This window comes from Pogona vitticeps, chromosome 2, assembly GCF_051106095.1.
Source record: "Pogona vitticeps strain Pit_001003342236 chromosome 2, PviZW2.1, whole genome shotgun sequence".
In the NCBI taxonomy this organism is placed as follows: Eukaryota; Metazoa; Chordata; class Lepidosauria; order Squamata; family Agamidae; genus Pogona; species Pogona vitticeps.
The window spans coordinates 159993919-160011704 of record NC_135784.1 but is presented as its reverse complement, the minus strand read 5'-3'; the positions used below and the strand labels follow the sequence as shown (position 1 = coordinate 160011704).

General features: G+C 40.9%; 1 protein-coding gene across 3 annotated transcripts in view; it reads left to right on the top strand.

Moving 5' to 3' along the window:
- The window catches only part of TEX2 (testis expressed 2), a 111492-nt gene that overhangs the window by 77377 nt on the left and 16329 nt on the right, over positions 1–17786 (top strand). For all 3 annotated transcript variants that reach the window (XM_072990994.2, XM_072990992.2, XM_072990993.2), the window contains exons 3-7: positions 2598–2798; positions 4258–4597; positions 6441–6688; positions 9529–9672; positions 13838–13937. In XM_072990994.2, the coding sequence (XP_072847095.2) occupies positions 2598–2798; positions 4258–4597; positions 6441–6688; positions 9529–9672; positions 13838–13937 (1033 nt within the window). The remainder of the gene's footprint in view (positions 1–2597; positions 2799–4257; positions 4598–6440; positions 6689–9528; positions 9673–13837; positions 13938–17786) is intronic.

Here is a 17786-nt window from a genome sequence, read left to right as displayed (position 1 = left end):
AATTGCACAAGTCAGAACAGCTTGCTTTTCGATATACACTTTTTTCCTCCTGTCTGTCTGTCTGTCTGTCTGTCTGTCTGTCTGTCTGTCTGTCTGTCTGTCTGTCTGTCTGTCTGTCTGTCTGTCTGTCTGTCTGTCTGTCTGTCTGTCTGTCTAATCTATCTAATCAATCTATCTATCTATCTGTCTGTCTGTCTGTCTGTCTGTCTGTCTGTCTATCTATCTATCTAATCTATCTAATCTATCTAATCTATCTGTGTCCCTAGCCACCCAGAACCCCATGAGTTCAACACTGAAGGTGTAAAAGTGGTACTGTATGGAAAGGATTGTCAGTGCTATGGAAGAGAACTCCGATAAGAGAAAATTGTTCTCTCTCTGGCTCTTTCTCTGTGGTTTAATCAACTGTTTATGCTTTGTAATTACATTTTAAAGTGTTATACATGGATTTTGAACTACATGGGGGTCCATTGCTCCTAACCCCAGGATTGTTGAAGCGAGAAGTGTAGTTATTTTTATAGAGAGGGAATTTAGTTTTTCTGTTTCTAACGTTTTAATTTGATTATTATTGCAGTTTTATTTCATACTCATGATATTTTAAGTTGTCCAGAGTAGTGGCCTGGCCATTAGATGGATGGGATAAAATTTAAATAAATACATTTATTTAAAAAAAAACTACTCTGGAAAGTGATTTTACTTTGCTACAGTTTGATTCATAGCCTGTATTGTTTGAATTCACAGCCAGTGCGCACACAGGAACTGTGAGTTGATTCAGGAGTTTACTGATCATACTAGATGCAATATGATTTGCATTCTGTTACCCCTGAAAATGGGTTCTTTATCTCCGGAAGAACACAGACCGAGATGCAAAGACTAGCTGTTTATTGTGCCAATTTATTAGAATACACAGCTAGGGCCCAATCTCCTAAAAGCAGAGATGAGCCTCGAACAATAGAAACATAAGCATTATATAAGTTTTCAGAGTACAGCGTTGGGGATAGGGTGTTACAGAGGTCTTGACCTGATTGGTTCCTTGAACCCCTGACTTAGGATTCTCCTGATTATTGGCCAAAGAAGTTCCTTGGGTTATCCTAATTGGTTGGACTACAATGTCCATGTTATGCCCACGTGTTCAGTTGACCTAGGATTGAGATGTTCTCTTGAGGAGTCAAGATGTCTGCAAGGAATGCATCTGAATGCATCTGAATTATTTTTATCTCCCTTCCCCATGTTGATGTTACTTTCTTTGTATATGTAAAATAACCCAAGTTGCTAGATTTGTGGTGTTTTGTTTTCTTCTCCTCGCACATTATTTAGGGTCAACTATCTAGGGTATTTGTCTTCATAAATGTCCTTGATGACTCTGCCTCTGAGTCAGATGGCCCCTTTGTTGTTCTTTTGGGGAGGAAGATAGCTGAGGATATGGCCTTATATTACTCTTATATTGTTTCCTCTTGTAGTCTGGCTTATCTCACAAGTGAAGCATGTTGTAGCCTTTGAAGTGTAAACTATTGGTTCCCCCTTCTCCTTCTACTCTGTTTGTTTCTCTGGCCAATCTTCAGGATATGCATTTCAAGAATAAAATGTTACATTTCTGTTGCAATGGTCAGAAGTAAAGTATTACATTGCTTACAAGGTACATGCATATTGCTTCAAAGTTAGCACTACAAAAAGTTAGCATTACATACATATTAGTAAAAGGCAATACAGAGGATTCTGGGATGTACATGATGTGCAGGAATACATTTAGGTATATTTGTTGTGCGCCTTTATAAACTAAGTGCACATTGTGTTAGCCTCTGAGCATGTTAAATATATTATGTCTGTCGGTCTACTAACACTTCCAGCCCACAGCCCCCTGTTCTTTCCTTCCTTCCTCTGGTCCCAGGTCTGTGGATCCCTCCTTCCTCTGGTCCTGCTTCTGCCAATCTGACAGCGTACTGATGGGTGTGTAAATAAGGGAAATAATGATAATGAAGATTGATTGATGGGGGTGATCGAGTGTCAATCTAAAATCTGTTTAAAAATAAATTTAAAAAAATAAAAGAATTGGGAGGACGATCGAGGGAAGGGAAAGAATGGCAGGGTGGTAGTGTTCCCCTGGTCCTGAACAGCGCTTGTAGACATGCCTGCCATCTTTATAGACATGCCACTCCCATCTTTACAAGAACATTTTGCAACTAGCCACAAGGGGTACGACCATTGAAATCATTCTGGTTTGAAAAAGAAGCCCCACAGTAGTAGAGGGGGAAGAAGCCACTTTGGGACCAAAAAAGGCTGGACTGATTCAAATCAACCTTTCTGTCATATAGTCAGTACAAAAATACTTCGAATTCTCCCATTTTATAAACTGAGCATATCCCATAGATTTGGCCATGCAGTGGCAGCCTTACTCTAGATCACATACTTCTTTTTATGTCCAATCATCTGCTTATCTATTATGCTACTCCATTGTCCACAGCTCTGCATATTCTTGGAGCAGATACGTTCAGCCTGTCTTATTGGGGAGTCATTTAGGCTTTGTATTTCCAATTAGTCTTAGGAACCAGTATGAACCGAAAGGAAAGCTGTCTGTTAATAAAATGTCTGTACTTCCCTAGGGTTGGATGAATGAAATCCATAACTATGATCCGGAAACCTACCATGCTACATTGACTCACTCTGTCTATGTGAGGCTTGAAGGAAGCACCTTGAGACTTTCGAAACCCAATAAAAATATTTCCAGAAGGGCTACTTACAATGAAGCCAAGCCAGATGTTACCTATGTTAGCCAGAAAATTTATGACCTTACGGACAGCAAGGTGAGTACTATTTAAACTCCTTTTGATGGTGGCTGTGTGTTTTGTTTATTGTGGCCCTCTGAAAGCAACGTTTCCATCTGAAAACAGAATTAGTCACTTCAGATGACATAGATTGCTGCCACTTATAAAATCCCTATACGTATCTTGTTCATACCACCCTTCTGTCACCTAGCATCTAGGGACTCGTCAACACGTGAAGAGTCCCTAGATGCTAGGTGACAGAAGGGTGGTATGAACAAGATACAGTATAAGGATTTTATAAGTGGCAGCAATCTATGTCATTTGAAGTGACTAATTCTGTTTTCAGATGGAAACGTTGCTTTCACGTGCTGCGAGTTTCTCTGTTGTAGGGTTGGGCAAAGTGTGGCCCTCCAGAAGTCATTGGACAGCAAGTTCCAACATTCCTCACCATTCGCTCTGCTGGCAAGGATTGCAGGGAGGTTCAGTCCAACAACAGCTGGAGGGCCACAGGTTGCCTGTCCTTGCTCTACACCCCTGTGTGGCAGCTGTTGAAATGGAGCAAGGTCTGTTGGTTGCTGAGTATCCCATTGTGTTGTTGGGAAGAAAGACATGGTGTTTTTGTTTTCAGTGCTAACTCTTCTGTTTACCACATTCTTTAGTTCTGCCCTGGCTGGCTTCTTTGCAGTACACCTCCTTCTACATGTACAGCCCTGCTACTGGAGTTATTGCATACATACATTGTGTAGTAACAGAAGAACTGTTTGGTGATAAATATTGTGTGAGATTCAGCATATTCCTTTACCTAAACTTAATGGCATTAGATGCTTAAAGGTCTTTCAAAACTATGAGTTTGGATTCCATCGATAAATAATGCATTGAAGGCATTTTACACTAAAATAACATTGTTTGCCCTGTTGCAATTAAGGTTAGGATTATATTTTGTAATTTAGGGGTAAGGCTCTACTATCCCATCCATATCTTTTCGAGAAGAACCTGTATCTGCCTCCTAATATTTGGCGTTGCTCATAATTAGATCCTCTTAGCTGCTTGCAAGCTTCTTTTCAGCTGGTTTCCGAAACTCGCTTTCTTTCAGTGAAGGGGAAATACTAGCAACAGGGTAGTCATTCAGGGCGTGATTGAGAGGTGATACGAAGTCCTGTGAGCCTGATCTTTCTAGGCTTTTGGAAAACCTTTGGAAAAACATGTGAGCTTTCTCTGCCAAAGCTTAGAAAGGCCAGTTCTGCTTCCAATTTGTTATGAATGATGGCTATCCTTGCCCATTTCTGGCTGAAATCCTATCGCTTAATGTGGCCATTTGAATTAATGAAACGCACTGAGTTGACTCACCCTACTGATTCAGTGGGCCTACTCTAGTGCAACATGTTATACTAAGCAACAGGATTTCAGCAGCTGCTTCTGTATTTGATTAATTCGTGCTTTCCTACATTCCCTTCCTAGTGAGGTAGACTAGGAAATGGTTTCATTTTTTTATTTCTAGATTCATCTGGTCCCCAAAAGTTTGGCTAGAAAACGAATCTGGAATAAAAAGTATCCTATTTTCATTGAGCTTGGGAAACAAGATGACTTCATGGCTAAAGCCCAGACTGATAAAGAGAGCTCAGAAGAGAAGCCTCCTGTTGAAAAAACAGACTCAAGCAATGAAGAATCCAAGAAGCTATCTCAAGACGGGTCAAAATCCACCACTCAGAAGGACCAAGTACTGTATCTCTTTGGAAGGACTGGAAGGGAAAAGGAGGAATGGTTTAGGAGATTTGTTCTGGCTTCCAAACTGAAATCTGAAGGGAAAAAGCCAATTTCTGTATGTGGAAATAAACCAGGTAGGACGTGTTCTTTCCTACTATTAAGACTTCTTAGAATCACAATGAAACATGTCCTTAATAAAGATCCATTGGCACTGTTTGCTCCATCAGGAATACTGGATATTTAATCATTGAAATAGAACATATCTGAGCTGCAACTCACCCTAGAGTCTTTCTACATATTAAAACTCTTCATTTGTATAACTTGCCATTGTAATCTCCTACAATAAATGGAAAAGGGGGCTGAAAATACTCTCAGTGCCCAGGATCCTGTTGGGTTAATGTGAACATGCAAGGGCAGTTGCACAAGAAGAGTTAGCCATCTGGCTGCCCGTTGTGTGCCCAGCTGTGCCTTGGTTGTGCAACTGATGGTGCTGTGGATTGTGCCCCAAAACCACTGGTTTAGTTGCTATATCCATGTGCAGTGGAATGCGGCAGGATTCCTGCCGGTAATTTGTTACATTGATTGCTGTAGTTGTTTAGCTTTCCTGAAGTGAAATATAAAAGTAATATCTAACCTGCAGAATATTACATATTCATTTGTAATACACAGGACATTTTGGCTAGCATTAGCCCAGCATGTTTCTGTTTTAAAAGTTATTAGTGAAGGGACTTACAGTAAGTCAGGGCACTTAGCCTTGAAGGGTTGGACTTGCTTCTTATGATCTTATGTTGTTGTTTTCCTAATTTCACCTCATCTTGTGAGAAGTGCCACAATAGCTTTAGAATGGTCAAACGTATGTTATCCTGTTTTCAGAGAAAAGCTGTAACTAGCCATTTGACCCATTTTGTGTTTTACTATCCTGCTGAATAAAATTGGACCACATAAGATTGGTATATATGAGAAGCGGTCAGAGGAACAGAGAGGAAATTTGGTCTGAGCACAAAATGACCACATCACTTCTGCTTTGAAGCTCCGGGATTGTATTACCCTGTGACTGATGAGGAGAAGCAAGAGGTGGTAGACCCGTTTAGAATGTTTAGGTTTGCCACCATCAAGCAACAAATACTAGGGGGCCAACTCATTACCCATTCAACAGCCAATATACGTTCCTTTTGAATTACAGCATCTTGGGTCAGAGCCACAGTCACCCGTTGACAGCTCTGTATTTAGGAAAAACAAAGGCACCCACTGCGAGAGAGGTATAATCACTGAGATTGATATGAATCTAAACATCCTAAAGAGCAAGAAGCATCAGATGTCCTATCTGCATTTTGTGATTTTAAAATCTAATGCGGCAAGTGGCCATTAATTCTTCATAAGTCCATTTATCTCCTCCTTCGTCTTCCATCACAGATCATTCCTCCTCTTTAGAACATTTGGGAAATAAATAAAATATGGTTGGACAGTTGTGGCTTGCTATCATCTGATGTTGCTGGAGTTCTGTTCATTCTGCGCTTCCTTTTGGTTCCTTTTCAAGTAGCAGATGCTTCATGCAATTGCCAAACTGTATCTATCCAATTAAGAGGAGATGCTTTTAAACTCCTGATTATTATTATTATTTTTATTACAACCATTTGGCTTGAGACACTATCTGGCACAGCAGTGTGAAAATCCAACTGTACTTCACTAACAATTGAAAATGCATGCATATGGGAACTGTGAGTGAAGTTTCCAGTCATGAGCATAGCTAGATTAAAGCCAGACTCAAGTGTATTGCAATCTTCAATAGATGGCTTGGAAGACACTGGATTCCTTTCAGCAGGTGGTAGGTAGAAACCAAATGCACACTTTTCTTCTTGCCATTCTGACCATCTCACTGGATTATTGCCACCTTAATCGTGTCCATTAAGTTTTATATTCAGCAACTCATTAATGACTGGCTTTCTTCCCTCCCTCTTGTACTCCTGCTGCATTTAGGATTCTTGCCAACCCACAGCAGATCGAATAGCCAGTCTGGAGGTCTCACGCACAGCCGTAGCAGCAGCAAAGGCAGTGTGGAAGAAATCCTTTCTCAGCCAAAGTCGAAGGAACTGGCCACCAGCACAAGACAAAAAATGTTACTGGACTATAATGTCTACATGGCCAAGTGCATTCCACAAGAACATGCAAGCCCCATTGCCAGTCCAGTTCACAGTGCCAACAGCAGCCCTACAGCTATGAAGAAGGTGAGGTGGGATGGCTGACTATTCTGGGCTGAAATGTGGTTTTTCCCTTACATGTCTATTGTGTACTTGATGTTTCTTGCAGGCAGTCACAGACTGGAGTTTGGTGTTCATAAGGGTGTATGTTCCGTGAGCATTTACAGAACTTTCCCCACTCTATCAGCATTCACTATATGCCTAATGGCTGAAATCCTTTTGAGTAACTATGCAGGCATAACTCAGTGTTATGCTCACTGTAGCTACAATGACACCAAGGCAGAATTGTGATCCACAAATTATTTCCGCCAGCACATTGCACAGTTGAATGTGACAGAAACCACGTGACTGATTGCTCAATTGAACTGCATAATCAGCAGTGCCTGGTCATGCAAAACTCCAGAAAGGTATACCTACATATCTTTAGGATGCATGGCAGCAAACAGGTATTTTATATGCTTTATATTCTTGGGATGGCTCGCAGAGCAAAAAGCAAAGATGCAATATTTAAAAATCATATCAGATTTAACATCTGGTGGGAGGGGGAATAAAAACAGCAAAAAAAAGTTTCGAGTGGAGGAAGAATAAATTAATCAGCTGCTTAGATCTTTAAAGAGAAACTGAAATGAGTGAGTATTCAAGGTTTATTTAAAATACACATTGGCCCAAATCCTCTTACATAGTTAAATGGGCATAGCCCAAATGGCAGAAATCTGGAGATAATTTCCCCAGGTTAAGAAATCACTCTAAATATTTTCTGTTGCATACTGAATTTTGTGGCTCTCTGTGCAATTGGTAATATCTATGGTGGTTTCTTAATTGGGCAATTTGCCTTCAAAAGTTATGCCATTTGTCTAACTATGCAAGAGGATTTTGACCATTCTGTGCATAAGGTCTGAGTGAATGAGAGGTTTTGATCTGGTACAAGAGAAATGAACTTGTTTCCGCAGAGTCTATCTAAGCATTGTTGTGCTCCACAGGCTAAATATGATGATAGGAGGTTAGTGTGGCTGCCCCCTGCTTCTTTGCAGTCCTCATATTGTCAGTGTGATGTGGGGCAGCTTTATTCGGGAAACACATAGTACTTGTGATCCACTCTTCTCTTCTTATAGATAGCAAGAAAATTATGTATTGCCCTACACTCTCCAGGTGAAATGGATGAGTCATCATTCAACATTATTTCCAGGATTTCCGGTTTGGGCAAGGAAAGTGGACAACTGGGGTGGATGGTGAGATAAGATTAGGATCCACCAGAACATAAGTATGGGTGCGAAAGATTAGCGCACTGCAGAAGTGGCTACCTGATCAAAGAAATGGCATCATGACTAAGCAAGGTCACCTGATACCCCCCAGCCCCTTTTGAGCTGTGCCTGATTCTGTAACTGGCAACCAATGAGCATATCTAGAAGAAATGGACTCTTTCCCTTTTCTCTAGTGCGGTTTTGATAATTTGAGGAAGATCAAAGTCATAATTGCTGAACACTGTTCTCTTATCTGACTTAGCATTCATGAACAGCATCCTTTGTTTTAAGGGCACTGCAGACGAGGCACTAGTATTATTAAGGGTGGAGGCCTCACTGCAATTAGAGACAGGATATAACCCACCTTCCTTTCCACTCACTGGTACACTGTCTGGGCTGTAGCACGGCCTTCCCACAGTCACTCTTACGGGAACCGTTACATCTCCTTTCTTAGCCCAAACTTATCTCACCGTTCGGCCCTGGCTCCCCACTCTCCTTGCCCAAATTGGTCTTGGAAATAATGTTGAGAGGGGACTCCTTCATCTCACTCGGAGAGTGTACGACAAGTACATAATTGACTTGTGACATATACAGAAAGAAAGAGCAGATCACAACATGCTTCCTTTCTTAGTAGAGATGTAAACCCTTGCTTGTCTCTTCTTCATGGACATGGATGAGGCATGGCAGCATTCTCCTCAGCAGTGGGAATGGAAAGGAATTTCCTGAGGATTTCGAAAATATTTTGTAAATATTGCCTGAAAGGAAAAGCCTGGAATGGCATATTTGTGCAAAACTGTTTAATTTATTTGTATAAATTGTGCAATGCATCAGCCATCCAAATTGTCCAGAAATAGGATGTGACTTGCCCACGTTCTTGCCCCTTCCCGAAACAATAGTCTTCCTTTGCCGTACGCCAGTTTTATAACAGCCCTCTGGCTGCCACCTTGCAACTGGCTGGTTATGATGATAAGTACTGTTTATGATGTCCCCAAATCTTGCAATTCCATTCATCAGGCTCCCACGTCTGCTGGCAACTGTAGACTTCCAGACTTCCAGTCTCTTCCTAGTTGTTGCTCATCCCTGTAGCAAAAGCTAGGAAGTTCAGTAAGGGCGACTGTGAAGGCACCAACCTGTCCTCTGATTGCCCAGCTAGCCCAGGTGTCTCAGCAGTTCTTTCTTGTGCTGGCTGCTGACTTTTGGCTCTCATTAGCTCTTTGTTGTTTCTTAAAATGAACCATTGTCTCCCTTGGGGAAGAACTTTGACTAACGTACATCAGATACTGTGTTTAACATGGTGACAAGTAGATAAAATTATTTCTATAAATAGGTTCATGCCAGTCAGTTAAATGTGTTCTTATGTAGTCATCTCTCTAGATAGTAACCAAGGTGAAAATGTTTAGAAAGAACTGCTGGATAGCTCAGTGGTTAAGGTATCTGGCTGTGGAGCCAGAGATTGGGAGTTCGATTCCCCACTTGTGCCTCCTGGACAAGAGCTGGGCTCCATGACCCATAGGGTCCCTTCCAGCTCTGCAGTTATAAGATGATGGTGATGATGATGATGTGTTGCAGCCCTCTTGTGAGAGTTATTAAAAATGTGGTGGTGGTGGTGGGTTTGCTTTTTACCAGTTGCCAGATGCTCATGATGAGGAAGAGGAACAGGAAGCCTGGGTAAATGCTTTGCTTGGAAGAATCTTCTGGGATTTTCTGGGAGAAAAATACTGGTCTGACATGGTCTCCAAGAAGATACAAATGAAGCTCAGCAAGATAAAGGTATCAACCTTTTTCCAAGTGTCTGCTCTTTTTTTTCCATTCTTGAACAAAGGAGATAATGTCAAACTGCCTTTATATGTCAGCTGCTCACTGCAAATAAACATCAAAAAGAATTTGAACTCCTCCCCATGTAAGTATGCATAAATGCTCTATAAATAATCCATCTGTCAGCCTGAAGTACACGGTGCTGGCCACCAAGACACCAGTCCAAACACAAAAGAAACTTTTCCTGCATTCAGTTTCTATTACCATTGAAGGATGATATCACCTTGATCACAGGTGGCTTGTGGAGTCCCCCCCCCCCGCCGGGTGTCTCTTGTCTCTAGTCATGAGGACATATGAATTTGACTGAATGTATGTACGCAAAGTAATATTCTTCTAGTAGCCAAAATGTGCCCAGTGTGCTGATGTGGGTAGAACAATGGATTGGGCCATGGAAGCCTCCAGTGAGAGATTGACAGTAGTAGAACCATTCCTTAAATGTCTCACTTCCCTTGAAAGCCCTATTAGTGGCACAAGTCATTTCCAACTTGATGGCCAAAATGTATTGCAGTGTTAACCAGGTCAATTTAATTAGGTGTTCCCAACATGCCCTGTCCCTTATGCATGTCATCCTAGTAGTTAAAGTTTTGCTGTATCCGGCAAAATGCTGCCTCAGTAGCAAAATCTGTTGGTAGTTGAGAATGGAAGTAGTGGTTTCGGTTTCAGCACCTCAAAGAATGAACCAGGGGAGGACAATGGTGCCAGAATCAAAACACCCACTGCATCGTCCCTTACTGATTGTCTTGTGGCCGTGTATTTTGGAAGAGAGAGGGCAGGCAAGGGTGATGACAGGTAAGTAGAGCCCAGGAGTGCCCTGGCAGGATCAAGGACAACGATCCTCCGCTTCTATAACACACTGCAAAAGAGGGACATGTGTGTATAATGCTGAAGTATAGTTGAGTGTGGTGGTATCCAGTGTGATGTAGTAGGTACGAGTGACAGACCAGGACTTGCAGAACCTGGCTTCAAATCCCTGCTTGGCCAGGGAGTGTGTGAAACCACTCTTTAAATACCTCACTTTACCTTGAAAGCCACGTTGGGGTCACTCTAAGTTGCTTTGGACTTAATGCCATATATCACATAGTTGAGTATTAAGGGCTAAATTTAGTTGTTTGGCCCAGCTTGAGTAAACCCACTGAATCAATACTACTTTGGTAAGTGCACTCTTACGTAAGTTACACTGATTCGAAAGGTCTTCTCTTGTGGGAATTAAGAAGTGAATTTTGTCCAGTTTGTCCGCGCAGAAATGCTAGTGCACTCCCTGTTCAAATCTGGATTGGGAGCATGAAAAAGATAGTATTCCATTTTTCTTTATCAAGTGCTTGATTTACTATGTACGTGCTAGAATTAGGGTTAAATGAGCCCACAAAACAGCCTTTGGGTGGCTATTGGCTTCTTTAGAAATGGTTAATGGCTCACTTATTTCGAACCCCATTAATTTACACTAAAATGAAGCCAAGAACATGCTAAAGTGGAACTAAATTAAGATTTGGTGGGGAGGAGAGATCCTGAGATTTTCAGGGGTTATGTTCTGCTTGTGCAAGCAGTGTCAGGTGCTAGTTTAGCAATGAATGCCACCCCATAAGCTCATTATGGACAGAGAGCCAAGCTCCGTCTAAGAGTTCCATGATTTCCTCTACATAGTATTGGATGGAGAGGTTGAGCACTTCTGGGGCCCTCTGATGTTTTGAACCACAACTTCCCCAATCCCATTGCCTCTGCTGGCTGGGGCTGATAGGAACTATAGTCTAAAACATCTGGGAAGCCTGCGAGTCTCCATTCCAGGCTTAACTCTTTTCTTATAGGCAATTTTTCAGCTCAAAACTGCAATTTCCCACGCTGCTTCTTCATTCTTGGGGAGAACAAAGAATCCCTGTATGCTTTTTGCTTCAGGTGAAACAGAAGATACAGCTTTAAGTATTATAAGCTTAAAATGACCGGATAGGAAATGTATAAGTAACCTCTCTGAACTACTCCTCTTTTGCTTCAGACTCTGAGCCTGTCCAGTTTGCTTTGTATTTTTTGGGGAGGGTGGTGGTGGGGGATATGGAAGAAACATGTACAGCAGATTCACCGTTTGAAGGATTCGGTAGTGAGTTAAATGGTTGAGAGTGTTCCCTGAACAAAGGGCAGGGAGTTCATTTTTTCCATATGAGCTTCACCTCCTTGGGCCCTGTAGTAAAGCTCTGCTGCTTGTTCCCTTAGTCTGAGAAGCAAGATTGGCTTGACCAGGAGTGGCAAACCTTTGACATGCCAGACGTCTTGGATGATATACCTCCGCCAGTCCTTTATCGCTGGCAGTACAGATCGGGGCTTCTAGGAGAGTAGCTGGTCTAGCCCAGGGTGGCAAACCTTTGGCACCCCCAACATCTGGAGTGCAAGGTTTGCCACCCTGAGCTAGACCAGCCATTCTCAACCTTGTTTTGGCCATGGCCATAAACAAATATGAAAGAAATGTAGGCCAAAACATGCTTGTAGAAGTCACATAACAAACCTTATAAGGTGATGTGTGAAGCATAGTTTCCAATCTGTGCCCCCCTTCAAATGTGCCAGAGACCCACATATGGCCCCCTTTGAGAATGGCAGGACTAGACCATATACGTATTATGTTTCTGAGGCTGACTGGCAGAGCAGGCCTTCTGAGAATGCCATCCATCACTTGGTTTGAGTCCTCAGACATTTTGATGCACAGGTGTTTCTCGGTTGTTTGTACTTTGATTTTTATTGATGCTGTATTTGTATGTCGTTTATCTTGCATGCTGCCTTGGATAATATTCTGTGGAAGTGTTACTACAATGTTAAGAATTTTGTACTAGTCCTGTTAGAGTACTGCAGAAGTCAGTGTGATGGGAGTAGATGGGAAAGCAATCGCTGGTAGCAATCTTTGGCTGAGCACTTGTGATTTTTGTTCTTCTTTTGAGAGCTAGTTAGAAGTGCCTATACTTAACACATATGCAATACATAAAGTGAATTTCTGGAGCCCAAACCCAAACAAATCATTGCTAAGTCCATGTACATCCAAGCTTTTGGAAGCACTGCCTTCTAAATATCAGCTATCTTAATATACAGTAAAGGTATTTTATCCTTTCTAAAAGCAGCTTGTATGGTTCATTTTTGAAAGACGCTCCCTCTTTGCTACCATTGTCTATCAAATGCAGGCTTGCGGTAGTCAAGGCAAGGCACAATTGCAATCTGTCTTGTGAAAGAAGTGCCTTGCCAAATCAGATTAAGGCGTGTGTGTTTTTTTGCAGTTATTTTGCAGTTTTGTAGGATAATAGCTACATGGGCCCATCACCGGATGGCCAGGAGTCAATCAGCTGTGCACCATCTTCTGCCCATTACTGCTTCAAATATGTAACATCTCCTCAGCTTGTTTCAGACACGATAAATCAAGGTTCTGAGGGGAACCCTGCTTTACTGGGTATAAGGAGTGTGCTGGTGCTGCAGGAGTGTCTAAAATACTCCACATTAGGCCAGTGGTCCACAGTTTGTTCTTCACAATATGTGATGTAAATATATAAATGAAAAATAAAAAGGAATAAATAAAATGTGGCAGGAGCCCATTCTATGGCTTGATTCTCTCTTGACAAGGCAGAGAAGCAAATGTATGGCAAAGCCTGGATTCTTTCTGTGGCTTGTTGAGGGAGCTTAAAAACTAGATACTTGGGTCCTTCTGGGTTCACATGTCATGATAAACCAGCCATGAAGCAGCTACTCCCACTATGAGCAGGAGTGACTTGCCACCATGTTCCATCCATCTGGGTTCTCCTTGACAAGCCAGCCTGTTGGGATGTCTGAACGCAGGCAACCATTCATTCATTCATTCATTCATTCATTCATTCATTCATTCATTCATTCATTCATTCATTCATTCATTCATTCATTCATTCATTCATTCATTCATTCTATTTACATCCCACTTATCTGGTCAATTACGACCACTCTAAGCGGTCATAAACATCGTAAACTTTGTAAACATCTGGCTCCCATCCTATGATATTTATCAGGAAGTAATCCCTGTTGAACAGAAGGAGATTCTTAGATGAATATGTACTGTAAGTGTACTTTTTATGCTATAAAACAAGAGTGACTTTCTTGTTCTCCTTTCCCACCTTCTTTCCAGTTACCATACTTCATGAATGAGTTAACACTAACTGAGCTTGACATGGGCATTGCAGTGCCGAGAATCCTTCAAGCCTACAAACCTGCTGTTGATTATAAAGGTAACATGTTGGTTTTTTTAGTATTGTAGAATGCTTTCATAATGCAAATGTTCCATGGCTGTCTAGCCATGAAATGTTGCTTCTAGCACTTACGTGGGTGCAGTCAAACTGTGAAATTTATATTGTATTAGTATTTTTCCAATTCTGGTAATAATGTAAATTACAGAGGGATAGCCATGTACGTAAATGCAGTTTAGATCTACTTTTTGCCTGTTTCATTTGTATAGCAGTACATTTAATTTAGTTTGATAGCTTTTTTTGCCACATTTATCTCCCAAGTAGCAAGGTTTCATGTTCTTGAATTGGGGAAGGAGAATTATCATTAGGAGAGGAATGGAACAGAAATGCTTAACCAGAGGAACTTGTGTCCCAGACTGGACATGACATCCTTTCAAATATCCATATCAAGTGATAAACCAGGTTTTTTTTTTACTCACGGCATTTGTCAATAGGTGGAATTCTTTATCCTTGGTGTGCCTGGCTACAACGGCAAAAGGTTTTATGAGTCAGGAAAAAAAAGGAAGATAGGCACTCTTCCTATGTGGGATGTTTGTGTTTATAGACATATGTGGGGAAATGCTGTCATCTCATCGAGGTTGGATTGTGTCCCCATGACACCTTGTGTTACGAGAAGAGCAACCAAAGTTCTAATCATAACCATAGCACTTGTAGTTTAGGACTGAAGAAAATCACCCAGTTTGCTGCTAGACAGACATCTGTCTCAATCAGCTTCAAAGACGACATAAGTCCAAATTACCCTGTTGCTCCAAAAATAAGACAGGGTCTTATATTAATTTTTGCTCCAGAAAATGCATTAGGGCTTATTTTCACGGGATGCTTTTTTAATGTACAATCTACATTTATTTAAATACAGTCACGTCATCTTCTTCTGGTTGCTGCACAGTGGTGGAGGGCAGGCTTTCACTTAACTGGGGCTTATTTTTGGGGTAGGGTTTATATTACAAGCATCCTGAAAAATCATATTAGAGCTTACAGTATTTTCAGGTTAGATCTTATTTTCAGGGAAACAGGGTACCTGTTCACATTTATTTGAATTTTTTTTCTGTAGCAAAGAAATAGGAATACCCAGTTTCTAGATAGGATGTCTTGATTGATTTATTTCACTAATACCCTGTATCTCTGTCCCAAAACTGGGACTGAGGGTGTCACAACAAGGTTTCAGATAAATGTAGATAAAAACACCTCAAGTTATATGCGCAGTTAGACAAACTGTAATTTTAAAACATGTATTTCAAAATACATTGATAAAAAAATACAGTTCTGATGCCAAAAGTCCACCAAAATAAGAAGTCTTTGCCTGCTGTTGGGAGGAAAAGAGGGAAAGGGTATCCTGGCTGCCTTGGACAGGAGCTCTCTTGCTTGGGAGCAGCCAATGGGAAAACTGAAGTCCGAGCCTCAATTCTGAATTTTAAAGCAATGTATGCTGCCTTGTTTGTTGAATACCTTCTCCTGTTACGAGCTAATTATGAAAGTTACATTTTCGGATACATAAAAATATTAAAACACACACACACAGTGAGCCTAATCTGACCAGGCAGCAGCAATAGAGGAAAGGAATGTCTACAACATGAAAAACAATTACTGTCTCATCCTGCCCTCAAGTCTCTTAAAATCATTGCCTGACTTTCATCAGTGATTACCTTTTTCTGTTTTTTTATAAGATACAATAAAAACATGTTGTACACCTCACCTGCTTTGTAATCATGGTGGTGTTTCCAATATCGTACTGGAAAATGGGGATTTGGACCAAGGGGAAGATAATATTCTCCAGTCAGTAATCAGATTGAATTGTTTCTTATGCAAAGCAAAAGCAAAGTGTGCTGCTGATATACCGCCCCATAGTGCTTAAAGCACTCTCATTATGCAGGCTACACAATGCCGCCCCACCAGCGAGCTGGGCACTCATTTTACCATCCTTGGAAGGATGGAAGGCTGAGTGAACCCTGAGCACAGTTTTGGCTGCAGTACAGCAGTTTAACCACTTTGCCGTGAGGCTCCTCTGTTAGAAAAGAATTGTTGGTATTTTGAACATGCTGATTCACTGGTTACATACCTTTAGTCTAAACTTTAGACTAAAGGTATATATAGAATCTGACTGTTCTTGGTACCCTTTTTTTAACCAGCTGAAGGTAAAGTCTGTATTTAAATATCTGATCTCTCTACCTATTCTGGGGAAGATTACTCAAATTGGTCCTAATTAGAATATTAAATTTCTAGGACTGAGCTTTCATAAGCAGTTACAACTCTAGCTATTCATAAAACATTTTCCCTTTCCAGGCAGATCCTAAAATGAGCTAATGACTGATATCCTATTGACAGAGTTGCACATTGCAAATGCTGTTAACAGCAGGCAATATGTTAATTTTTAATTTAATTTGAAGTTTCCTATCCCTCAGGTTTTGAGGCTCCCTAGGGGTCTCTTTTGACTTGAGGAATCCTTTTAGGAGCTTTGGTGTGTGGAGAGAAGCTTTAATATCCAAATATCCTGCTTGCTTGGATTGGGACAGACAGTAGTGATGTTCAGATATTAAAGGCTACTTCTCATCTGCGCCAGAGCTCCCAAAGGCTTCCCCAGATTAGGAGAGGGTTGGATGTATTAAATTAAATATTAACATCACCTGCTGATAACATCATCATCATCATTTACAACACAGCTCTGACAAGATTTCACCCAACAAAATGTAACTTACCCAGTTTCCCCCAAAATAAGACTAATCTGAAAATAAGCCGTAGTATGATTTTTCAGGATGCTCATAATATAAGCCCTAAACGCCCCCATATAAGCCCCAGTTAAGTGAAACCCTGCCCTCCACCATTGTGCAGAAACCAGAAGAAAATTACAAGACTGTTGGAGCAAAAATTAATATAAGACCCTGTCTTATTTTTGGGGAAACACAGTATTGCTTTGACAGAGGAGACGACTACATTGATAAATAATACAGGAACTGCTCCAGGATTGAGACAATCAGATGCATATTGTTTTCTGCTGGTGTTTAAAAAAAAGGGTGTTACAGCTGTCCAGATTTCCAGGAGGTATGGCTGTAGTAGAAGCTGCCTTAACTAGCTGCCAACAAGGGCTGATTGGTCATTTTTTTGTCTCTTTCAGCTGACTTCTCTCTGGTCAGCCAAAACGAATTATTATTAAGTACCTTTGAGAGGATTTACCAGCTTAGCTTGAACTCATTGATTGCTCTTACCTAAATCTGGCATTGTAGAATATATAATGCATTGTTGTACGTTGAGTCAATCAGAGAAATAGAACATCAACAGATCTTTAAGACATTGATTCTGGTTATAGTCTATTGAAGGAAATACTTTTATCTGTTAAGATTAACAAGTGGAAACTAAATCATTTAGCCCATTCACTACCAGCCCCTTAAATGTTTGAGAATATTGATTATTACAAGTTTGTTCCAGTAAATGAAAGACATGTCCTTTTTTTTGTCTGAACTGCAAGTCCAAAGAGATTTGCCCTTTGAAAAAGAGGCTGGACTGGAGAGGCAGGAAGGCTGTTCCAGCTTGATAGGCTGCTGCTCATTAAAGAACTTATTGTCTCCATTAAATATGCCCTTTATTACAAACAAAAGAAGACACTCGCCTCTTTTTCAGAAGGTTAAAATTGCAGAAGTCTTGGTAGGATAATATTTTCTATTGCAAAATTGCATACTCAATATGAGCTACTGTGATAATACAACAAGATCCATTTCCAATACTGGTGTGTTAGGTAGTTCCTCTAAATAACATAGATACCCTGAACTGCCACTTGGAATAGTTGTAGTTGTAGTTTGTTTTTGTTTTGTTTTGGCATTAACAAAGGTTTCTTGGTAG